We start from the raw sequence: 25094 nt of genomic DNA, 5'->3' as shown, positions 1-25094 counted from the left end.
TTCTACCACTTTAATCAAACCACTCTTCTTTAAAACATTATGATGTGATTTTATTTCACATGTCTGCGTTTCTCGTTGCCTCTCATATTGAGCTATTTGGTCCGCACGCAAGACTCACTGCCAATCACACGTGCTCACATCATTCTCTTTCTATGAAACCTGTAAACTGCATTCACCAGTTTTCACTCTGTAGCGGTTGACTAGAGCACTGAAATTATTTCTCACTTAAACTACAATCAAATGGATTTCCCCACACATTTCGCGGCAGTCCTCTGCGTGGTATTTTAATCTTTTCTGCGCGGCCTCAGCATCAGAAGTGCGCGGCCACAGCATCAGAAGTGCGCGGCCTCAGGGAAGGGGTTCAAACTTCAGCTGGCTGGCAGGAGCCGCCACTGGCATGTCACGTGACCTGTCAGTGGCTGGCTGGCAGCTGCCAGTCTGAGCCTGGCATGTCACATGACCTGTCAGTGGCTGGCTGGGAGCTGCCAGTCTGAGCATGGCAGGTCACGTGACCTGTCAGTGGCTGGCTAGTTGTCTGACAGTCTGCCTTTGGCAAGTTTCAGAAACCATTGACTTTTGACAGTTTTTGTGTTTTCCTTTCTAGCTCATTTATTATTCATCTGTTGATATGATTATGTTCTTTAATATGATTGTTGTTTTGGGGAAAGTTATCCATATATAACCAGTCAAATGGCCGTGATCAGACTGGCAGATTACAGACGCTTGCTGGAAGCTCGTCCAGTAAGTCGCGCCTGATACTGCGAGTATAACGCGTTGTCTGAAACTCTCGTTACAAGGAAATAAATTGTTTTCTTATTATGAATATAATGTCACGCATCTATTCTTGTGTATGATTGCCGTTTTGGGGACTGTTATCCCAATGTAACCAGTCAAATGGCTGTGATCTGACTGGCAGCTTAAGCCTAGTTCACACTACATGATTTTAAAACGTCGGGCTGGACTGTGCGGTTCACACTACATGACTTGCTCTCTGAGAAATCAGGAGTGTTCAAGTTGTTGAGCTGTTCACACCACACGACACAGCATGATTGATCCGCAACAGGAGGTAACGCACTACACGAGTTGACAACAACTCTGTCACCCAACGATTCTATCTTGTATACAAATCTGTCTGTCTAATGTCTATCTTGACGCGAAACAGCACGCGCCAATACACAGCAAAGAACAACACAACACGCGAATATGGACGTCAGACAGAAACTAGTGCTGCAAACTGTTTGCGCGATGATTTGCTCTGAGAAAAAACGCAAAAAAAGAAAAAATAAGAGAGTATGGGGGAAAGAGTGGATCTGCATACGCGAAGAGCAGGTCTGTGCTACAGAGAGAGTTGGAGGTGAGTACAGCATGTTTATAGCCTATCGGAGATGTAGCTGCATGTTTATGTTTAGCTGATGGCAAAAATCACGTATTTACCCGGTGACCTCAACTCATGCGTTGCTGTGATTGGCTGTTGCTCATGACATCAGTGAGATTGAGTTGTGCGACAGCTCTGGATATCTAGCATGCTAGATATTTTTCTAGGCTCGGCGACGCGTCTGCGAGGCGTCTGCGAGGGTCTTTGATGCGTTGTTGGCTCTTTCATACTAACAGATTGGCAAGCGTTCATCGCTCGCTAATCCCCCGCGATTTGCACGCGATAACACCCTGACCTGTCGGCGAGCTCAACGATTTGCAAATCGGGCTTAAATCGGGCTTAAAATCATGTAGTGTGAACTAGGCTTTACAGACGCTTGCTGGACGCTGTATCCATCTATTCACAGAGTGTTCCCTAATGGTTAAACATTTTCATTAATTATATAATTATAGTCAATAACTACAGGGTTGCCAACTCTCACGCATCTGGCGTGACACTCACGCATTCAGCCTCAATCTCACGGTCTCTTTTTTTTTTCACTCATGTGCACTAATTTCCGAATTACTATAAGCAAGTTCAGGCTACTGGTTGGACCACTGCATTTTCTCACGCAGAGAAAAATCGCGGACAAAGAGGACACTGACACCGACAGACTTGACAGAGAAGGTTACTTTTGATATGGAACAAATTCTCAGCTGTCAGATTCTGTCAATATTTCCAACGTTTTGGCGCTTTTAAATGTGACAGATCGCTGTAGCGCGTCAGTTCAAACAGCACGTGATACAGTAGCCTACAACTCCCCCCCCCCCCCCCCCCCCAAAAAAAAATAACAAATCTCACTCCGAGCAAAACTCAAAAGTTGGCAACTCTGTAACTATATTGTGAACTACATATATATATATATATATTAATAATGAATTGAACTAAATATTTAGATAAACTTGTTTGTAACATCACGTGTGTGCCGGTATCTGACTGTTTGAATCGCCTACCCACCCGACCCCACTAAACGGTGGGATCTTATGACGAAAGAAACATCCCAGTTATGCCCCCAAACTGAAAAACCAATGTAACCTACGGATCTCCGTTTTTGATCAAGAACAGGTAAAATAATATTTATTTGGAATAAAAATATGTTTAAAATTAACTTGGTTCTTGCAACATGAGGTGACATCTTACCACAATTACTGATTTTTATAGATTCATACTGTTACAGATAATCAATATCTTGACATTCATTATAATCTGAAACAATTGGAATGTAATGAAATTATTCTTAGATGCTGATTTTTTTAAACAATGATAAGTGAAATATCCGCATTGTTGTTTGTCATAGACTGAGGGAATCATTGAGAAGGTGTACTGTGTTTTGGCATTGGAAAAAACTGATTTATCTAGCCCTTCGTATGCTATGGAAGTCATGACACCTGAGGTAAATCACGTTTTGTGAAGAACACAATAATAATTCAAGAGCTAATGATAGATATTTGAAATATAGTGTGTGAATTATGCAGTTACCAATTCTACATTTAATGCACAAATTCTAATGTGTGATAAGATTTTAATGACTGTGTTTTTTCCTTGATTATAGATAACCATTCTGATTCTCAAAAAAACAGAGGGGTTACACAGATTCCAAGCGGAAATGGCCTTTGCAACTGCACACTATGTGTGTGTTGAATAATAGTTTAAGTGCGACAAGCAATGGCCTATATAGATTCTTGTTTTTTATTTGTAAATAGTTTTTTTTCCTTGTTTTTATTTGTAAATAGTTTTTTTCTTGGGTTTTATTTGTAAATAGTCTTTGTAAATTTGAAAATAGTGATACAGTCTGTGCTAAGTGATTTTACCGTTAAAGTTGCCATTCTTTTATTGAATTATTAAAAAGCTTTCTTTTATCAAATTATTTAAAAGCATCTCTGTATTTTGTCCTGGTGTCAGAAAATGGTCAAAGCAATGACAAAGATTCATGTTATTGGGATTAATTCACGTTTTTATAGGCTACTCTGCATCTACATTATTACACAACTTTTTCACAAGGATTAAAATCGTCACAACTAAGGCAGTAGGCCTATCCGCAAATTAGATTTATTTCCTTAGAATGAGAGGCAGGCAACAGTAAGAAACCAGTCATGATCGGGGCCATTTGATTCCTTTAATTGGGATAAAATTCTCTAAAACACCAATCATAGACAAGAATAAAGGTATGAAATTATATTCATAATAAGAAAACAATTTATTTCCTTGCAGCGAGTGTGTCAGGCAACGCGTTATACTCGCAGTATCAGCCGCGACTGACTGGACGAGCTTCCAGCAAGCGTCTGTGATCTGCCAGTCTGATCACGGCCATTTGACTGGTTATATTGGGATAACAGTCCCCAAAACGGCAATCATACACAAGAATAGATGCGTGACATTATATTCATAATAAGAAAACTACTCGGTTACTCACGTAACCTCAGTTCCCTGAGTTAGGGAACGAGTATTGCGTAGCTATACGCAGTGGGGAAACTCCTTTTCCTCGATTTACTGAAGCCTTTATGTAAAGCGCATTTGCAGCTGCACAGCTAGAACATGAGCGTCTGGCTCGCTCATAGGCTGCGCTGCGGCAACTGCACATCCAATGGCGCGGGCGCCTCTGACGTACGACCAATGAGAACACTCTGCGTCATACACGTCAGAGCCCGCCAAGGGGGCGTGACCTCAGTCTATAATAGCCCCCGAATTCGCCATTATAGCAGGTTTAACGACTGAAGCAACAACTTGCCATGTTACCATAGTGCGGCTGGCTACGCAATACTCGTTCCCTAACTCAGGGAACTGAGGTTACGTGAGTAACCGAGTAGTTCCCTTTCGAACGGTCACTTCGTATTGCGTAGCTATACGCAGTGGGGACGCCATGCAAAACGCCGCACTGAGTAACTGGCTGTCACTGCAACTCAGGACCCCTGAGCGTACAGAACAAGCCATAACCGCATAATTTATGTAAAAATAGACCAGACACCGTCAGGTCTCAGTAGTATACATCAGTAGAAATACCCAATATACTACACCAATGAACCCAGACTCTGTCGGGGTTATTAGTATACGAACATATACCCAGTCAAGTGGGTTTATATATAAAATCTTAACCAGCTAAAGCGGGTTGATATCTGTTATGGAATATAACCGGCCGAAGCGGGTTTTATATATGTATGGAATTTATATATGTCATATAACCGGCCAAAGCGGGTTTTATATATGTCATATAACCGGCCAAAAGCGGGTTTATATATATATAAATATAACCAGCCACAGCGGGTTTATGTATGAACTACAACCGGCCAGCAGCGGGTTTCATGTATATATGTGAATGTGATTGTGCACAGTAATATATGACAAGACCGGCCACCAACGGGTCTTAATCATACCGAAAGCACCTTCGCCTGCAGGGAAGGCACTTCCATATTATAAAAACTCATAAATGTGGAAGGCGAGGACCAGCCGGCCGCATCACAAATATCACTAATGGGAATGCCAGATGACCAAGCCCATGACGAGGCCATACCTCTGGTTGAATGGGCCTTGACGCCTATAGGGCAAACTTGACCCGCTGCGGTATAAGCCATAGAAATAGCATCCACTATCCATCTAGACAGTCTTTGCTTAGTGACTGGATCCCCCTTGGATCTACCACCAAAGCAGACAAAAAGCTGTTCTGATTGTCTAAAAGACGCAGAACGCTCCAGATAGATTCTCAGCGCTCTGACAGGGCAGAGAAGATTAACCTCTCCATCCTCTGCAGAAGGAGGGAGGGCTGATAACGTCACCACCTGTGCTCTGAACGGTGTTGAGAGCACTTTAGGAACGTAACCATGTCTGGGCTTGAGGACGACTCTGGAGTCATCTGGACCCCACTCCAAACATGCAGGGCTCACAGAGAGTGCCTGCAGATCTCCCACTCGCTTGATAGATGCCAAAGCCATAAGGAGAGCGGTCTTCAGCGAGAGGGGTTTTAGATCAACCGATTGGAGCGGTTCGAAAGGTGGACCTTTCAGAGCCCCCAGGACCGTGGAGAGGTCCCAAGATGGCACAGATGGAGGTCTGGAGGGGTTCATTCTCCTAGCACCTTTAAGGAATCTGACGACCAGGTCGTTTCTTCCTAGTGACTGGCCAGCCACCAGAACATGATGTGCTGCTATGGCTGCCACATACACTTTGAGCGTGGACGGGGAGCGACCCGCATCCAGCAGCTCCTGTAAGAATGAGAGAACTACAGATATCTCACATGACTCTGGGTCAGCCTGATTTTTCGAGCACCAGCTGGAAAAACCTGACCATTTCGAAGCGTAAAGGCGCCGAGTCGACGGGGCCCTGGCTTCAGATATAGTGCTTAAGACCTTCTCAGGAAGGTCTTTGGGTACCCGTTGAGGGGCCACACATGGAGGGCCCATAAATCGGGTCTCGGATGCCACAATGTCCCGTTCGCCTGTGTGAGGAGGTCTTTCCTCAGTGGGACAGGTCATGGGATTGTGTCCGATAACTGAACCAGTTCCGGGAACCACGGTCTGGTTTTCCAGAGAGGGGCCACCAGAAGGACTGGGCACCCGCTCTCTCTGACCCGTTTGATGACTTGTGGAATCATCGAGACGGGGGGAAAGGCATAAAGGGGACGGTTGGGCCAGACATGGGCCAGCGCGTCCCTGTCATTCGAGAAGAACAATTTGCAGTGGGTGTTGATTCTCGAGGCGAACAGGTCGACTTCGGCCTCGCCAAACACCTTCCATATCAGACTGACCGTCTGTGGGTTCAGGGACCACTCGCCGAGGGGAGTGTTGCCCCGTGAAAGCATATCCGCGCCCACATTCTGGATGCCCGGTATATGCGCTGCTCTCAGAGAGCTCAGGTTGGTTTGTGCCCATAAGAGGAGGTCTCTCGCCATCGCATGCAGGTTTCCTGACCTGATGCCCCCCTGGCGATTTATGTAGGCCACCACTGATATATTGTCTGTGCGGACTAAAACGTGGTGACCCCTGAGGTTCGACAGAAATGCTTTCAGGGCCAATCCAACTGCTTTCATCTCCAGACAGTTGATATGTAAGCTCTGCTCCGTGCTCGACCAGAGGCCGGATGCAGGCATGCCCTCGTGCAGCACTCCCCAACCCAGGTTGGACGCATCTGTAAGAACCATTTTCCTTCTGGAAATTGTTCCCATTGTCACCCCCTCGTGGTACCAGTTCTGCGCTCGCCAGGGAATCAGGGTTCTTAAACAACCGTGATTTACCATAACGCGCAAGTTGCCTGACTGCCATGCGTGAGTTGGCACACGTCGTTTCAGCCAATGCTGCAGCGGGCGCATGCGCAGTAATCCCAAGCGGAGTACTGGCGATGCTGCTGCCATGAGACCAAGCAGTTTCTGAAATTTCTTCAGTGGCGCGTGATCGCGCGCTCTGAAAGTGCCTGTAAGCGCTCGCACTGAGAGCGCGCGCTCTGGTGTGAGTCGCGCTGTCATCGCTCTCGAGTCTAAAACTGTACCCAGAAAGATCACACTCTGGCTGGGGGTTAGTTTGCTTTTTGAAACATTGATTGTGAAACCCAGGCATTTTAGATGGCTGAGAATCAAATCCCTGTGAGCTAATAGCTCGGTTCTCGACTGTGCCAGCACCAGCCAGTCGTCGAGATAATTTAACACACGCACTCCCTGATGTCTCAGAGGAGAAAGCGCTGCATCCACACACTTCGTGAATGTACGGGGTGCTAACGATAGACCGAACGGCAGAACGGTGTATTGATAAGCTTGGCCCTCGAAGGCGAATCTCAAGAATGGCCTGTGACGAGGGTTTAACTGAATGTGAAAGTAAGCGTCTTTCAGATCCATTGTGACAAACCAATCCCCCGTGCGCACTTGTGCGAGGATATGTTTGATAGTTAACATTTTGAACGGCCGTCTCATGAGAGCTTTGTTCAAATGTCTCAAATCTAGAATGGGTCTGAGACCGCCGTCTTTTTTCGGAATCAGAAAATAGCGGCTGTAAAAACCCATGTGTTTCAGCGCGGGGGGGACTAATTCTATCGCCCCTTTTGCTAATAGATTCTGTACTTCGGTGCGAAGCACGTGACCCACGTTGCTTCTCACCGAAGTCTCGAGAACCGCCTGAAATTTCGGGGGTCTGCGAGCGAATTGGAGCGAGTAACCTCGCTTTATAGTGTTTATGACCCAACTCGACACACCGGGGATAGCTTGCCAGGCTAGAACACGTGTGGCTAGGGCTTGACACACTGACTGGGGCTGGTCGCCTAATGTAGGGGGACCGGATACCCTTATCATGTGATTTGTGCATACATTGAGTATTGGACTGACTGTACAAGCATTCGCGTGTGGGGAAGTCAGTGTTACAACAGGGGAGGGGCCGCCTAGTGAAGGGGGACATGATACCCTTATATTGTGATTTGTGCACACATTGAGTATTGGACTGACTGTACAAGCATTTGCGTGTAGGGAAGGCAGTATTATAACGGGGGAGGGGCCGCCTGATGAAGGGGGACCGTGAACCCACGTGTTGTGTTTGTGAAACATACTCTTTTTGTGCTTTATATGGGTCGCCGTGAAAACGGCGTTTGTTTGCAAGAACGCGCTTACTGTTGTGGGCCTGTTTGCAGTAATAAAATCCCCAGCCACCTGAACTGAACAAGGGGCTGTGGGAAGTTTTGTTGACTTCTTCGAGGGTGGTCCGGCGAGTGCGGGACCCGTGCCCTCTCTCTTTCCCCTGCATGCTAGGACGACTTTGGCGGCGCTGTGTGAGGCGCGGCGCTTGGTCTGGGGCCTTGGCGTCGGGGAAGCGGGAAGCGCTTGGTTGCTCTCGGCTGGCGCTGGGCATCAGCCGCAGGGCGGGGCTGAGAGGCCTGCTTCGTGGGCTTTGTTGGCCGAGGCGTCGGCGGGGCTAGCTTGTGAGCACTTGACGCCGAGCTAGAGCGCTTAGGCAGGAAGTGACGCATGGCCTGGGACGCTTTCTGTGCCTCGGTGTATCTTTCTGAGAACCCCTTCACTGCCGGGCCGAAGAGGCCGGTGCTGGATACTGGGGCGTCGAGGAATTTTGTTCTCTCCGCGTCCTTAATGTCAGTGAGGGTAAGCCAGAGGTGGCGCTCGAGCACGACCAAACTCGCCATATTCCTCCCGATAGCCTGCGCTGTGGCCTTAGTAGCTCTCAGGGCCAGGTCTGTGGCGCTCCGAAGGTCCCGAAAAGCCTCAGGGTCCGGGCCAGCCTCGTCCATAGACCGGAGGAGTTTGGCCTGGTAAACCTGCAGCACGGCCATCGTGTGCAGGGCCGATGCAGCCTGACCGGAGGCGGAATACGCGCGTCCGGCGAGGGCTGAAGTGCTACGGCACGGCTTGTTGGGATGCACAGCTCTAGTTCGCCAGCTAGCAGCTGTGTTCGGGCAGAGATGAGCGGCCAACGCCTCTTCGAGGGGCGGCAACGACTCATAGCCTTTTTCCGCTGCTCCGTCCACGGAGGAGAGCGTCGCGAAAACTGCGGGGCCTCGTGTAGAATAAGGAGTGCGCCAGGCCTTGGTAAGCTCCTCGTGTACCTCAGGAAAAAATGGCGCTGGCTTGTGACGAGGGGCCTGTTGGTGCCCTGGCAGAAACCAGCCATCCAGCCGACTTCGAGGGGGTTCAGCGGGCGCGGCCCACTCGAGCTCGAGGTCCGCTACGGCCTGCGTCAGGATCCGAAGCATTTCCGCGTCGGAGTTAGTCCTGGTAGCTGAGGCGTTGGGCGTCGGCTGGGAAGCCATGACGGGGTCGAAAGAGCCCGGCCATTCTTCCTCAGACGCAGCGATAGACAGGCTGTCGTCGTGCTCGCTAGGCCCGCCGAAGGAGACAAGGCCCGCCACGTGGGGGGGGCGCTGATCTCCCTCGAACAGGACCGGAGATGAACGGGTTGGAGAGAGTGAGGCACGCGGGGACGAGGCCGGCGTGCGTTCACTAACATCCATGTTCTCCGGCTGCCGTTGGCTGCGGCGCTTCTTCTTCCTTGGCTGAAGTAGGGCCGGAAAAGGAAGCGCGGGAGAGGCGGCGTCGCCGTCACGGGAGAGGGCTAGCCGAGTTCGCAGCACGGAGATAGGCATGCTCTCGCAGGCCGCACATCCGCCGGCAGACAGTGGATTCTCCGCGTGGTGAAGTCCCAGGCATGGAATGCAGTTAGCATGTTCGTCCGCCTCGTGCAGCTTGCATCCGCACGTGGCGCAGGTCTTAACATGAGGCATTTGAACAACGCTCGTACAAATAATACACAATATACAATGAGCAATGAAAAGGATATCGCCGGATAGCCACAGGAGAGACGGCGTCAGGAGAAACACGGTGAAATGTGTCGTCTGCTGAACTGTAGCTGGCTCAGGCTGAAGGCTTGTTCGACGGCGAAGGCTCAAAAAATGGTCAGAGACGTGAAGTTTGTCGCTGAAGGAGTAAAATCTGCTATAATGGCAAATTCGGGGGCTATTATAGACTGAGGTCACGCCCCCTTGGCGGGCTCTGACGTGTATGACGCAGAGTGTTCTCATTGGTCGTACGTCAGAGGCGCCCGCGCCATTGGATGTGCAGTTGCCGCAGCGCAGCCTATGAGCGAGCCAGACGCTCATGTTCTAGCTGTGCAGCTGCAAATGCGCTTTACATAAAGGCTTCAGTAAATCGAGGAAAAGGAGTTTCCCCACTGCGTATAGCTACGCAATACTCGTTCCCTAACTCAGGGAACAATTTATTTCCTTGTAGCGAGAGTGTCAGGCAACGCGTTATACTCGCAGTATCAGCCGCGACTGACTGGACGAGCTTCCAGCAAGCGTCTGTAATCTGCCAGTCTGATCACGGCCATTTGACTGGTTATATTGGGATAACAGTCCCCAAAACAGCAATTATACACAAGAATAGATGTGCATTATATTCATAATAAGAAAACAATTTATTTCCTTGTAGCGAGAGTGTCAGGCATCGCGTTATACTCGCAGTATCAGCCTGGACGAGCTTCCAGCAAGCGTCTGTAATCTGCCAGTCTGATCACGGCCATTTGACTGGTTATATATGGATAACTTTCCCCAAAACATCAATCATACTAAAGAACATAATCATATCAACAGATGAATAATAAATGAGCTAGAAAGGAAAACACAAAAACTGTCAAAAGTCAATGGTTTCTGAAACTTGCCAAAGGCAGACTGTCAGACAACTAGCCAGCCACTGACAGGTCACATGACCTGCCATGCTCAGACTGGCAGCTGCCAGCCAGCCACTGACAGGTCACGTGACATGCCAGTGGCGGCTCCTGCCAGCCAGCTGAAGATTGAACCCCCACTCGAGTCTCAGCATCAGAAGTGCGCGGCCTCAGCATCAGAAGAGTGCGGCCGCGCACGCGTGCAGCATAGAGGGAACATTGCCCATGACCTAGGTCCAGGTCTTTCAGCAGATCGGCCTGGTAAGCCTGCAACAAAGCCACTGTGTGCACAGCAGCCCCGGCCTGACCCGCTGCCGCGTACGCTCTGCCATTCAAACATGACGTCTCAGACAAAATAACAAACCTCTCTTCTGGGTATGGTTTTGTCACCTTTATACACCGCTGTGATGCAGAAAAGGCTCTAGAGCATAATGCTGTGAAAACAGTTCTAATCAGCCCAGTAACCTGGATGGGCTTCTGTGTTTTGGCACTAGGACAAGAAAAAGATTTGAGCTGCATCCCATTTATCCTTTCTGAATAGTATTCGACATTAGGATTAGCGTGTCTCAAATCGTACTATGCTGAAATTAGTATTTCAAAGGTACCCAGATGGTGTACATTGCCAACAACCCGTTGTGTCTAACGAGGATTAGATTAGAACTACAAACACGAAAAAGTGCAAGACCAATGGTAAGTACAAATTTAGATAAAACGGTTTGAGTTTAAGAATCTTGTTATTTTTATATAATTAATTAAGAGAAAGTACACCGCCATCTTACTCCGATGAAAGTGACTTGAACGCACCTGCCGTCATAAACACGACCTCCCACCTCGTAAGTACGAACTTCCCTGGAGGACTTGAACGCACCATGAGTGTGCCCTCCGGGCAGGCTCTGGGTCGGGCGAAGTCCACACTAGTGATCCAGGAGCACCACCTATGGCTCAATCTGACAGGGATGCGAGATGCAGAGAAAGAGGGCCTGGAGAGGCACCTTTCTGCCTCTACTCTAAAGCTGTACGTAGCTGCGATAGCAGCGAACCACAACACCATAGATGGCAGATCGGTAGAAAAGCACAACCTGGTCATTAGGTTCCTAGGAGATGCACAGAGGTAATACGCCTTCAAAACCGCACCTCATCCCCTCTTGGGATCTCTCAGTGGTCTTACAGGCCCTTCAGAGAGATCTATTTGAGGCTTTACAGTCAGTAGAGCATCAGGTTCTCTATGAAGAGGCCCTCCTGACTGTGCTCACCTCTTGTCAAGAGGGTGGGGGACCTTCAAGCCCTCTCTGTTAACGAAAAATAGAGTTTGGCCCGGCAGACTCTCAAGTGGTACACGGCCAGCTATGTGCCTAAGGTTCCCACTACCCCTTTTAGCGATCAAGTGGTACCCTTGCAAGCTATCTCCCTGAAGAAAGAGACCCAGCCCCATGTCTGAGTGCGTGCTTTGCGCATTTACCTGGATCGCACACAGATCTTTAGAAGATCAGAACAGCTTTTTGTCTGCTTTGGAGGTCAGCAGAAGGGGAAGGCTGTCTCCAAACAAACAATGGACCACTGGATTGTGGATGCCATTCTCCTGGGCTACCAGGCTCAGGTTTACCGTGCCTCTCGGGAGTAGTGCTTGTATGTCAAAAAGCACCGTCCTTCGGAATAGACGTTAAACCGAGGTCCTGACTGTCTGTGTTCATTAAAAATCCCAGGACGTCCTTCGAAAAAAGAGTAGGGGTTAGATTTGCAGTAGATTAATACTTAAAACTATTTTGACAAATTATCATAGCGATGATAGATGACAGTAAATGAAATGTGCAGAGATAATAATCTTTGTATGTGACAGTGTTAATGTTAATGTTTGTTAAACTAAAATATTTTCTGGGTAAATAATAATTATCTTTACCCTGGATAATTATTTATTCATTATATAATTATTTTCCTTGACTGGAAAACCGTACTGCAAGATTCCAAGTTTTCCAGAAATCGTGGGAACCCTGTAATTGTCTGTGAATATTATTTGAACATCATAATAATGAAAGAACTATTTTTTTTAAATCTGAATGTTCTGTATGAAGTCAATCAAGCCATTAAACAATACAGGTTTGGAATGAAATTAGTTTTTCATTCATGGCTAAACTATCCCTTCCTTTAGGTCTTGATTATCTTCAAGAGACATGTCACATATTGAATTAAACTGGAAATAGAGCAGAGAATATTGAACATGAACATTTTTAACATTTTCATCCAGCATTGAGAAAATTAAGTCAACACAAGTTTAGTTAAAAAAAAACATTTTAAAGAGGTGTCTTAGTTTGTTCCATCAGTGCAGGCCATACACATGATTTAAGGCAGTAAAACCATATGTAATGCATAACAAAACAAACAAATCAAAATCATTTTATATGAGATGCAGCATACAATATAATGCTATGGTTTGTTTTTGATTAGAAAATGTCTAACCCTAGGTTTGCTTTTCATGAAGAAGCTTGGAAACCACAAGTAAATTCCTCATGAGTGGTTAAAAGTAACATAAGCTAAACTAATTTAAGCATAGTTTTGATTGTCAAATGCTTATGAGAGCAAGCTCTGAGACATTCACTGCCTAGTCATCCACAGTCAAGTCTGGGCTATAGTTCATAAGGTCAGAGGTCACAAGAAGGTCCCGGGAGCGTCCTCTCAAGTTCATAACCTCATCCAGCAACCTCCGCGTCAAGTCTCTGCTCTCAGGCTCCTCTAGTAGAGGCCAGTCCAGCAGCTGAGCACTGGAGGGGAGAGCAGGCAGACCAGGCTCATAATCCTCTAGTGGATTGGGATAGAGAAGCAGACGAAGAGAAGGGATTCCTGCTGCTGTACGGGCCAGGGAAAGAAGTCCCATCCTAGATAGCGGGTTTAAGGCCAGTCTTAAGCTACGTAAAGCCCGACAGCAGGACAGGGAGGGGAGAAGAGCTCCCAGTAGAGTGTCTGAGAGGCCACAACCACAAAGTGAAAGCTGAGACATGGAGCTTTCAGCTTGACCTAGGAGACGGCGCAGAGAGGGCAGGGACGATTCATCAAGCTTGTTCTCACTCAGGTCAAGTTCTCTTAGGAAAGAAGCATGCTGACTGCAGGAGAGGTAGGCCAGATCAGTGGAGGTCAGGCACAGGTATGGCAGCTCCAGTACCTCCAGGGGCTGGGAAAGAGAGCTACAAACAAGAAAATGAAAACATGTGCCAAGTTCATCAAAATCTTGTTTTTATGTGGTTTTGAATACCATTTTGAAATAGGGGTTTCAAATTAATTATTGATTCTAAAAATATAATGCAAAAAGTAATAAGATCCTTTGACCCTGAATACATGTGAAACGGTTTCATATATATAATGTATGTATGTATGTATATACTACATACATATATATATGAATGCATGTATATATATATATATATATATATTTTGTGTGTGTTTTTTTTCATTATGATATTTTGATATATGACAATTGCATCCCCTTGACATTGGCTTTATAAAAAAAAGTTGATTCAGGAATTAAAAACATGCTCATCATAGAAGAGGTGTATTCATCATAGTTGTATGAATTACATTTTTAAATGTTTTTTTTAAGGGCATCAGTGCCATTGACCCTCTAACTACAATTATTAAAGAGTGTGTGTGTAGTAGGAGTGTATGAGTAGGTATGACAAATACAGCTGTGTAAACCCACATGTGTATGTACCTGAGCAGCAAGCGCAAGTGTCCTGGAAGTCGTAGTGCAGTCAGGCATAATCTCTGCAGTCTCTTCAGTGAACCCAGTCCTTTAGACATGTCCTGTAGTGCCCCCTGCTGGCCAGGTTGTGTGCGTTGCAAGTCCAAGTTACAGTAATGTAGTCTGAGAGAGTGAAGCTGAGGGAAGGGAGCTAACAATGGAAGTAGCATAGCCAGGCCCGACACCCCGAGGCTGGAGTAGCGGAGGTCCACCCCGAGGAGATCCTGCTGAGGCAACAGACCCAATAAGGATGCTATAGAGGACGCTGAGAGTTCCTCCACTCGAAGGTAGCGGCAGTGGAGTTGCAATTGTCCCAGTTGACTAAGGGCATCACGGACGCGCTCCCAGGAACGGGAATTGATAAATAAGTCAGCCCTGACATGGAGCAGAGGTACCTCATCCCATTCTTGGTCACTTAAACTACCGTTATTACTGCTAGTGTTCGATTTCACCTCAGATGAAATCTTTCTCCTCTGGATCTCCATCCTCCTTCTGACACCCTTCACGGAGTCAACTTCTGGTAACGTTTGTTCGTTAGTTCTGCACTCCATTTTCCCTACTACTTCCACTTGGTGTCCTCCCTGACTCCCTTCACCACTATTCCCGCACCCTACAGTGCCCCGGTCTCGTTTGATAGAACTCCGGTCGCGCTCTGCTTCCAGCCCCCTTTTTCGCTCTCGTTCACCATCTCTTCTGTGAGCCCTGGAGGCAGCAGCTCGAGCTTGTAGCACCATTGAGCAGAGGGCAACAGTGAGGGACCATCCGCCCATTGAGTCTTCAACTCTCCCATCCTCACACTGAAGTCCACTGAGATCCAGCACCTGCAGGCAACACCTGGTTAAGAGAGGCAGGTAGAGAACTAGTAAATAATGTTTAAAAAAAGAGAAAATATATGAAACGCTTGATATAACCAACACAGAAAGAGAGACACAAAGAAACAAAATGAAAGTGAAATCTATTTGAGAATGCATATGTATATTTATACAATACACCCACACACGTATACATATATTTTCAAATTAAATTGTAATGGCTAAAGGGTGACATTCCTTTTTCTTTTTACTCTTAACAATATTCACAATATTACAACTATATTCATGTAACGATATTCATATATTACTGTAATGGTAAAGCTGGATTTTCAGCATAATTACTCCAGTCTTTAGTATGACATTATCCTTCAGAAATCATTGCTGAAAAATGTTTTATTATTCAGTCTTGAAAACAGTTCTTTGATTAATAGAAAGTTCAAAATAAAAATATTTATTTGAAATAGAAAAAGATTTCCATTTCAAATGAATGCTGTTATTTTTAACTTTCTATTCATCAAAGAATCTTGAAAAAAATGTATCACAGTTTCCTCATTTTCTTCAAGATTATTTGATAAGTAGAAAGTTCAAAATAACAGCAATTTGAAATATAAATATTTTAGGATATTATACATGCCTTTACTGTCCCTGTTTCCTAAATAAAAAGTAATCATTTTTATCAACAAAAAAAAAAACGGTATGTTGTTGCCGATGTAATGTGTCTGTGTGTATTTAATACATAGTTTTTTTAAAAAAAACAGACAATAAAAGTCATCATCCAATCAATAACCCATATTTATTTGTCATCCTCATGTACTTTATTAACATGTTTACTACCAGTGTGGTAACGGGGGCATCAGTGACATTTCTACCTATATTTATCCATGCTGTCAAGTCAGAGACATGTCACATGAGACATGCTGTGAACATGAAATTAAGTTCTATATATAGCATGGCACTGTACTTACCTCGTCTCTTGTATTGCACATTTTGTCATTCAAATGAAAAAGGGTAATTTAGTGATAACATCCATACCTCTTGTCCGTCAGTCCCCTGACCACAGCCAGCAGCAGAGCCTGGACGCAGAGGCGGTCCGGAGGGCACTTGCCCGCCCTTCTGCTGCCTCCCACATTCAGTGTCCGTTCAGGCCACCGCTGGACGAGCTCGCCGACGGCTAGAGGACGGCGGTGAGAGAAGGCGGCGTCCAGCAGCGCTCGGTAGAGCTCCCTCGGCACACAACTTAACCAATGCGGAGAAGAGCTGTGGTCGCTCACTACCTCCCGGGCGCACAGGTTCACCAACGACAGAACCATCTGCGGACGGCATCCGAGACATTACTTGACACACAAATCACATGGCAGATTGCAGCATGTTGATTCTAAATATAAATCATAAAGAATGATCAAATTATACCTTTATCTTTTAAGAACGTCTCCAAAGCAGCTATAAAATGATCTCCCCCATCACATGTAATCCTGTATAACTACGTTACATTCAAATAGACTTGATTAACAGGTATCTGAATCTCGCGAGCGTTTTAAATGTCTAATAAACCTAAATATAGGATTAAATATGCTCAACCATACACGAGTTGTAGATGATTATGCCGGCTTTATATAAGTGGAACATCAACAATGGCAAGTAAAATACAAAACTGTGAGATCTGTATGAATATTACAAATTGTTGTAATCTCTGGATTGTTTTTGCATGTCGCCCCGACTCCCCGTCCGATGTTTACGACTGAACATAGTCGCCCTTTGATGACGCGCAAAAAAAAAAAAACATTTATTTTGCGACTACCCTACCCCTGGCACACTGCAACAATTATTTTCTAGAACGAAAAAACGACCCAAGGGCAACGAAAATGATCACACAGTTAACACAGCCCAAAATAAAATATGACTAGTTACAATTCATTATAAATATTTAGATATTTTACATGATTTAACTTGATGTATAAATCAACTAGCCTGTTCGACTCCGTGTTAAATCCCGTTTGAATGGGTTTGGTTTTGTCAAAGAATCCTGTTACCCCGAGTTTGTTCAACTACCATCATGGTTCAGGCCCATGTTCTGCACCTGGGTGTTAGTTGACGTTTGGGGCCATTTCAAAAAGACACCTAGTTTGTTTGTTGGGTGGGTAATGTGTCTGGTTGTTTATTTATGGAATAGAACAAATAATCATGTCTGATTTGTCTCAGTCACTATGCACAATACCTTATTACCCTTTGATTTCAGTTTTCAAATTTTGAAATAACTAATATTTTTCTTAGAAGCCTCTTTATATTCAAATCAGGCATTTCTTAAATGGCAATATCAATTCAGAAATGCTCAAAGCAGAAGATTTCAAGTATCAAACAGAAAACTATAGTTTTATTGTCACAGATGCTCAATCATCCTTAATCTAAATCCTAAATGGCTACAAGAGACAGATTCCATTCACATTTTTCTTTCCGTGTCAACACTTTAGATTTCACATTGTTATGAGAAATGATTATGAACAGGTTCAAATATATCAGCCTTCAACAATATTTAGTTCATATTACCTTTCAACTATGCAAAAGTAGAGAGTTGGTAAATTCATGTCAAAGCCAACGTTATGGAAAGTCAAAAACAAAGGGGAGCAACAAAATGTGAAACCTGCAGACATTTAATAATAAAAAAGATCAGTGCAGTGTATACTAAAAGAGAGGAATTTCAGATAATTAAAGGTTGTATCAGTGATTTCTGGCCCAAAAATAAAGGTCTAATCTTTCCTAACGATCCGCTAGCTGCCCGCCCCATAAGCATGCCGTCCAAAAACCGCGTCTCTGTAGGCAGCGTAGGCTCTGAGATCTGCACACAAAAACAAATGGGTACAACCACCACTCAAAACCAAAATAAACAGTGTTCCAACCAATCACTGACAGGGGCGGGTGTTGCTCCGATTTCGCGTCCAGCCGTGCACGAGCGCAAAACCTCACAACACCCGCCCCTGTCAGTGATTGGTTGGAACACTTTATTTTGGTTTTGAGTGGTGGTTGTACCCATTTGTTTTTGTGTGCAGATCTCAGAGCCTACGCTGCCTACAGAGACGCGGTTTTTGGACGGCATGCTTATGGGGCGGGCAGCTAGCGGATCGTTAGGAAAGATTAGACATTTATTTTTGGGCCTGAAATCACTGATACAACCTTTAAGCTTACAAAAAAAAACTTTATAGTTCAACCATATATAAAGATATCAGGCAAATAAAGGTCTAAAATGTCTACAGTTCATTTGCTAGAGCATGGTGCCAATAATGCCAGGGTCATTGGATTAATGGAGTACCTGTTAATTGCTACAGATTAAAATATCTGCCAAAAACACAAAGCTTTCATATAGGCAGACAACAGATTAAATTAAATGACAGAATTCACATACACAAAGCTTCAAACCTTACATTTAACCACCCCCCTCCCGACCAGCAAATTATGAAAACCGTAGGAGAGCCAATAAAACGGAAGGGGCAAAAATGGTGCTTGTGCAGTCTTTGTAGTCCAGAGTGTGCTCAAAAAAAAAAAAAAGTCACATCCCATTTCCGCTGTCAGAATGCTGGTGTTTGAATATGACTCTCTTTAATTCCTGGGAGAACTGGTTTTATTTTCTCAGCCTCACCAAAGCCTAAATGAGTCCAAGTCAAACCTTGTCCAAGCAGCTCTCCAGGAATTCTTCAGCCACAGTCTTTGATCTTTAGGGGCAAATGGGAGGGAGGTGTAAATACCTTATTTTTCCCCTCCTCAGTCCACAGTGAACAAATAAAAATTAAGCACACACACATTTAAGAAAATCCCCAGAAAATAAAGTTGTTTTTTTTTCCTTGAAAAAGCAAGAAGTGGGTGCAAACATATCAGCGAGGCCCTTTGGCTGAAGCTAAGGTTGTCATCCCTGAGAAAGCTTTAGACGCACAGAGCTCTGGGGACCCTGCAATACAGAGCAAAAGAAACCACTTTAAAAGACTATGGCAAACAATTCTTTGCTGAAATACAAGGAATACCTCGAAGCATATATTGAAACATACTAACTTGCTTACTTGTAATGGGTCCTGCAAACAATCTCTTTATATTGTTTATAAAGATTGCTTCATGAAAATGAGCTCACCTGTCTTCCATGAAGCTATCCACTTCCTCTTCATCATCATCCAGCTCCATGTCCAACTCATTGTCAAGGCCACTGCAGCCATAGCTACTGAGGACACTGAACAGAAGTAGATGATGTTAAAAAAGATAATAAAATGAATAAAGCGTGTACGGTACAGTGAGTTATTACTGACCTGACTGAGCGGCAGGTGAAGAATACAATGCGTTTAAGTTTCTTGTTGTAGAAGAGGTAGTTGAAGGACCACAGGCTGCCTTCCTCACCGAAGGGGTCAGAGTCGAGGTCTGGGTTGTAGCTACAAACAAAATAGCAATGACTTCTTAAAATAGATGTACAGAAAGCATTTAAAGGTTTGAAAATGTTTGTTGGACAACTGAGGGCAGGCGATAAATTAATTCTTCATACACACCTATAGATGTCACAGCTCTGCAGGTTTATCTCCTGGTCAATGGCATTCCACAGTTCTGGGCCTAAAGTGTTAAACTGCTCCCCTACAGCAGAATAAAGGCTGCTGTTAACAGAGTCAGCCACCTGGAGGACACAAACAAGAGTCTTAAGAACCACAAACATGCAAGCAGATATTTCAAACAAATTGATAAATTAACAGGTTAAAATGAATCCAGTTTTATTACAAGAAACCACATTTCTTTCGGTTTATGGGACCTTTTCAATAATTTCAATTCCATTTTAAAAGTGCATTCAAATCACCTTTGTACCTGATATATAATATCATCATAAAAAGTGCAATGATACAGCACTTTTTTTCTTTACCCAAGCAGATATGTTGTCATGATACAATGGAAGCTAGTCATACTAACCCAGTTAGCGCTGGGCTCTCGGCTGAACTCATGGGAGCGGGCAGCACTGAAGTCATAATCAGGCCGGAACGACTCGTTCAGGGTGGTGATAAGGTAGAACAAAGTCTTCCTGCAACACTTATCACTTAATGGGTTCTCTCCATCCTCCCCACTCTTCCCCAATCTAAAAGAAAGTGCACAAGAGAGACTGTGTAGTGCAACTGCAGTAGCTGAGGTAAAGCTTATGGTTGTGCGTTAAGGCTTACAGGTTAGGGCTCGGAGCGCTGCTGGACTGAGGGGGTGACAGAGCTTCTAGTATGTGTGGCTCCCCCTCCTGACAGAACTGCTTAAACATGTGCTTGTCATCACCAGCCATCTTACACGAGTAACTCTCGATCCTACAGGTAGCAAAAGAGAAAGGGAAAAAGAAAATGATTTGATTGTTCGTTCATCTGTACGATCATTACACAACAATATTGCCATATATAATATATTGCTTGGGTTTTATAGAAGATATGATAAACATTGTTGTGTTGAAGACATCTGCCTTGCTTGCTGGGCCTTTTCAAACCTATACTTTTAGGCCTAAAATATTGCAAGTGTAAAGCTAAGTGGGGAGGGCATGGGAATATCGTATGCATTTATCTTTCTGGCTTATGCAAGAGAGAGTCCCAGTAACACTCCACAGACAGGCTTATTTATAGGTGAAGGGCAAAGGCTATAGCAGGACACAGTGTCATATGATTCAGGGCACTGTAGCCAGCTTACTGCAAGCAGTGTTAAAGCTCCACAAATCAGTGTGAAAAAAAAAAGCAAACAGTGCTGTACGTGAGTGTACTTGGGTGCTGCGTGTAAAGATCCGTTTGAGGGAAGACACGCCACACCGAACTAGACAGTTTGAAATTAGGTCTGTAACAAGATACTGACGTTGACTGTTCGCAAAATAATGATGGTACCAAGGCAAATGCATGGGTTATGTGTGCTTGACAATGCCATCGTGAGCACTATTAAGAGATATATAGTGACATCTGTGCTCTGGGATGCCACATTTGATCTCTCTGTAGTGCACTCTGCGCTAATCCAGTAACATGATTAAATGCCAAAGAGGCTGGCAGCTCATGTGTGTTAGAGGATACTACAATCTGCGTCACAGCAACAACAATCACGTCTCAGGGTATATTATCACCTTAGTAACGGACCCCCTTGTCCTCACATAACACCTTGACAAAGTGAATGAAAATACATTTCCAGTTTTAAACCCAACACCAAATAGCTAACCAAGAAACGTGTTCCAATATTGAAAACCCAAATAAAATTGGTTCAATATCCCTTACATTGTGACTGCGATGATTTGAAGTTGTTAAGTTTAAAACTACTGGTATATTAAGAGACACACAGTGGCTAAAGTTATGCACTTTTTTGACGTGGTAGGTAATATTGCGCTAATAGTTCTGCAACACTCTTTCTTCTGAGTGCGTCTATCAGATGCAGGTTCCTGCACCGAGACCAAACATGCTAATGTTTTCGGAGTAAAAGCTAAAACACTGATGCACATGACGCTTTATTTGACACTACAATAACCACAGGAAGAACGAAAGCATGCGTTTTTGTTGATGTGTGACAGGATGTTCAGCAGAACAATTTAACTTAAAGGCACACTATGCAGGAATTCTGTTTATCAAACAGCGACCCCTAGAGTCGCTGTGGAATACTTGCACTGTCGTAAATGCCCCCCACCCCACCCCACCCCACCGGTACCTGTTCGGTAGGAAATAGAAGCGTCGGGCATGCAACAGGCACAGATAGACTCGGAAGATATTGACCAGGTAATGTTTCACAATTTCATACAAATATTAGGCTACTGCATAGTCTACTGAACTACTGATGATGGTAAATGGATAAAAATAACTATATGTCAAGTGTTAGACTACTTTATAATAATAAAGTAGCCTACCGCGTTTGCTGGCTTATAACGTTTTTACATGATTGCTGCTAAATCACAAGTAAATAGCCTATAGTCTAGGACTACTGTATAATTTCATTTGTGTTTTTTGATTGTAATGTAAACATTACAAAATGCCAGATGACATCAATAAAGTTAAATGTACGTCGCATTATTTCATAACATTCGCCGTTGTGGTGTCATTAGACATGATTATTGCAATTTATCATAATAGTTTGCAAATTGTGCTTGTTTACACTTTTTACAACCTTCTAGGCTTAACTTTATTTGTGTCCTGATAACTTTGTGAGATATTGACAACTGTTCTCATGATAATCTCATGATAAATTATTGGATTGGTCTAATTATCAATAATGGATGAATGAACAGCATCGTAAAAAATGACATACTACAAGCAAGCGCAGCAACATACAATATAGAACGCAAACAAGTTTACAAATTGGATATTTACTTACTAGTCCATCAACAAGATCGCCAGGTCAGCATTGCTGTTGCATCCAGTGCTGCTTTTTAGCTCGCGCCAACGAGTAAATGCCCGACCGAGTGGGACTCTTGTGCGGTTCTTCACGCGGTCAGATTCTCTTTTCCTTTTCAAACTTTCTTCCGACCGCTTTTTCTTTGCTCGTACCATCGTCTGAAATGTGCGCAAGTGTCTGCGTGCTTCATATGTTGTTGTTGTGTGTGACGTAGTTGCCGTAAAGCAAGTCGTGATTCTCACGAGATTTGTCGGGGGCGCTCCTCTCAAACTTACATAGCCGGTTTTTCCAGCGACGACCCCCCCAAGCTTTACTACCAGGATGATTCGTCCTACTATGAGTTTATTTACCACCGAAATTACTTTGAAGCCGTTATATTAAGGTGCAATTGTTACATAGTGTGCCTTTAAACACATTAAATTAAATCTAAATCACATTACACAAAATCTAAATCCATTTCTTTTTGACCAAAGAATTTCCAGGACTTTTCCAGTTGTTTATGATTATTACTGTATAAGGATTCTTCGTATTTTTTACAGCGATTGCACTCCGTTTTTAAAAGGGAAAGTTCACAAAAACAAACCTGTCTTCATTTACTTATGTTGTTCCAAACTTGTATGATTTTCGTTCATCTTCGAAAAACAAATGTAGATATATTAAAATGAAACCTGAGAGATTTGACCCTTCATTGAAAGTCCCTTCTCCCTCAAAATGACTCAGTTCATTATGAGATCGTAAATGTAATCCAAAAGAATTGAGCAGATTAATCTGCTGTATCAAGTCTTCTGAAGAGACATGATTGCTTCATATGCACAGATTTAATTGTATATAAATGTTGACCAACATATGCCACACAGAGAACATTGATTACAATCTCTTGGTAACTTTAAGAGTCAAAGTTTTGGTTGAATGGACTTTCAATTGACGGACAGAACTCTTAGGTTTCATTAAAAATATCCTCATTCGTGTTTCAAACAAGAACAAACTTTTTATGAATTTGGAATGACGTGAGGGGGAGTAAAAACTATTTTCCTTTTTTTTCTCTCTCCCTCTGACTTTGCAAAGTCTGCAACACACTGCCCTTATATTTCTTTGTTTTATAAATCACAATTCTTGGACTTAATAAGTTTAAAGAAAAAAATAAATGCTCAAGTTTATTCCCCAAGTTCATACCTGCCAAGGATGTGAGCGTCTCCATCTTCAACACACAGCTGGGAGCTCAATGCCTCAAAAAGGGAATTCTCTAAAAGCTTCATAGCTGGAAAACAAAAAACACACACTCAACAGAAATCAAGTATATGTATTTCATTGTTTAGGAAAAATCGGTTACAATACAAATAATTTATTAAAGGAACCAGTGGTATCACGTTCAAATAAAACTGTCATGGAGATGCTCAAGAGGAAACACTCCGGCTGCGTCTAGTGTTGCTTATTTACTGCTACAAAGTTCACTGACTCCCGTTTAGTGCGTTATGTAAAAAATATTGGCACATTCTACATGAACACAATAAAAAAAAATAACATACATAAAATTGCATCATTACAACAAAAACAACGGATTACTTGTTGACTTCACATCTGAAAACTGTAAGAACAGTAGGCTACATCTTAACGTTAACTGTCGTCCCCTCCCCCCAACAACCCACTTCCTACTTTATAAATCGACCTGGGCGTATTGGGTTAAAAACACACACACACACAAAAGACTAAAGTGGGGGGCATTTTACTGACAAAATAATAGTTAACAGGAAAATATTGGATTATGAAAGAGCAAATTGGTTTAGGTGATAAATACATTCTTTATTTACATTAAACAACATCTACGTTACAGACCTACGTTTGACGAACTACTAACTTAGGTTGTTAATATTGACGACATAACGTTATAAATCACAGAGTATGTTTTGTTATGCTTACCCTTTCTGTTGCACTGTCACTTTCCGATTTAAAAATCGGGGCGAAAATAGCAGTGGGATCGGTTCACAGAAAGATCTGTTGAGTTGTTGCCCAACTCAAAACACAACACAAGATAAAATGCTCTGGCGCCTACGCACGGTGCGGGGCAGCAATAAAATGGATTGTACAGTGCGAATTTAGTATATTTGAAAATGACTCGGTCGAGACTGACATATTCTGCAGGCGTTTTCTCTTATCGCAAAGCTTCGTATTTCCACTAAACGCAACATAAAATTCAGCGATTGTGTCGAGCTCCAATACAGCAACGGCAGCAGCATCCCCTTATTTGACCTAGAACAAATGTATCTTCTGAAAACGAGATAAGCGTCGCTTTAAATTACGCGACGTGATCAAACGATGGTTAAATTACCACTCGTGACCTATCATTAACGATTAAGCGTTCTGATTCTTGTGTTATGTCCGTAAATATCTCGAAACCATCTAACGACAGCCTCTATATCGGAAAACAGTGTACAAGCCACGCCTCTTAGTAGTCATTTCCGTTGATAATGACCACACCCACTAAAGTGTTTAGTAAAATAACATATGGACACTTCTATTGGCTGTTTAATCTGTCAATTAAATGTACTAGTCAATTCAGGTGAAATAGTCACATAATTTAAATCCAAAGAGCGACTAGCTTTTTTTCTGAATTCTTTGTAAAGTGTTTATTTTATGTCGCGCGAAAAAGG

At 43.8% G+C, this 25094-nt stretch overlaps 2 protein-coding genes across 5 annotated transcripts; both read right to left on the bottom strand.

The window, feature by feature from the left end:
• Positions 1-12825: 12825 nt before the first annotated feature.
• LOC143737525 (leucine-rich repeat-containing protein 14) lies at positions 12826-16852 on the bottom strand. Of its 2 annotated transcripts, XM_077229090.1 has the most exons (5): positions 16775-16852; positions 16510-16579; positions 16132-16409; positions 14258-15121; positions 12826-13733 (listed from the first exon to the last, which is right to left on the bottom strand). In XM_077229090.1, exons 3-5 carry the CDS (start codon positions 16407-16409, stop codon positions 13154-13156), a joined length of 1722 nt encoding a protein of 573 aa, XP_077085205.1. In that variant the 5' UTR covers positions 16510-16579; positions 16775-16852; the 3' UTR covers positions 12826-13153. The 2 variants fall into 2 exon arrangements, with proteins under 2 accessions (XP_077085205.1, XP_077085206.1); XM_077229091.1 differs by lacking the exon at positions 16510-16579 and having other exon boundaries at positions 16775-16849.
• A 589-nt stretch (positions 16853-17441) lies between these two features.
• maf1b (MAF1 homolog, negative regulator of RNA polymerase III b) lies at positions 17442-24884 on the bottom strand. 3 transcript variants are annotated; one of them, XM_077229085.1, is made up of 9 exons: positions 24364-24884; positions 23620-23704; positions 20274-20405; positions 20029-20191; positions 19620-19741; positions 19386-19505; positions 19214-19309; positions 18202-19036; positions 17442-17907 (listed from the first exon to the last, which is right to left on the bottom strand). In XM_077229085.1, the coding sequence occupies exons 2-8, from the start codon at positions 23700-23702 to the stop codon at positions 19012-19014; spliced, it is 741 nt and encodes a 246-aa protein (XP_077085200.1). In that variant the 5' UTR covers positions 23703-23704; positions 24364-24884; the 3' UTR covers positions 17442-17907; positions 18202-19011. The 3 variants fall into 3 exon arrangements, with proteins under 3 accessions (XP_077085200.1, XP_077085201.1, XP_077085202.1); XM_077229086.1 differs by having other exon boundaries at positions 17442-17868; positions 18249-19036; XM_077229087.1 differs by having other exon boundaries at positions 17442-17824; positions 18323-19036.
• Positions 24885-25094: the final 210 nt, after the last annotated feature.

This window comes from Siphateles boraxobius, unplaced genomic scaffold (assembly GCF_051911475.1).
Source record: "Siphateles boraxobius isolate OS27281-9 unplaced genomic scaffold, OSU_SipBor_1 130, whole genome shotgun sequence".
Classification (NCBI taxonomy): domain Eukaryota; kingdom Metazoa; phylum Chordata; class Actinopteri; order Cypriniformes; family Leuciscidae; genus Siphateles; species Siphateles boraxobius.
Note: the sequence above shows the minus strand (reverse complement) of the source record. Positions and strands in the feature narration are given on the sequence as shown.

Coding starts and splice junctions, on each gene's coding strand:
- maf1b (XM_077229085.1), bottom strand. CDS start 23,702: ATGAAGCTTTTAGAGAATTCCCTTTTTGAGGCATTGAGCTCCCAGCTG. Junction 20,406..23,619: donor GACGCTCACATCCTTGGCAG/GTATGAACTTGG, acceptor TGCTACCTGTAG/GATCGAGAGTTACTCGTGTA. Junction 19,037..19,213: donor GATAGCTTCATGGAAGACAG/GTGAGCTCATTT, acceptor TCTGTATTGCAG/GGTCCCCAGAGCTCTGTGCG.
- LOC143737525 (XM_077229090.1), bottom strand. CDS start 16,409: ATGGTTCTGTCGTTGGTGAACCTGTGCGCCCGGGAGGTAGTGAGCGAC. Junction 15,122..16,131: donor AGGGGACTGACGGACAAGAG/GTATGGATGTTA, acceptor TCTCTTAACCAG/GTGTTGCCTGCAGGTGCTGG. Junction 13,734..14,257: donor CACTTGCGCTTGCTGCTCAG/GTACATACACAT, acceptor TCTTGTTTGTAG/CTCTCTTTCCCAGCCCCTGG.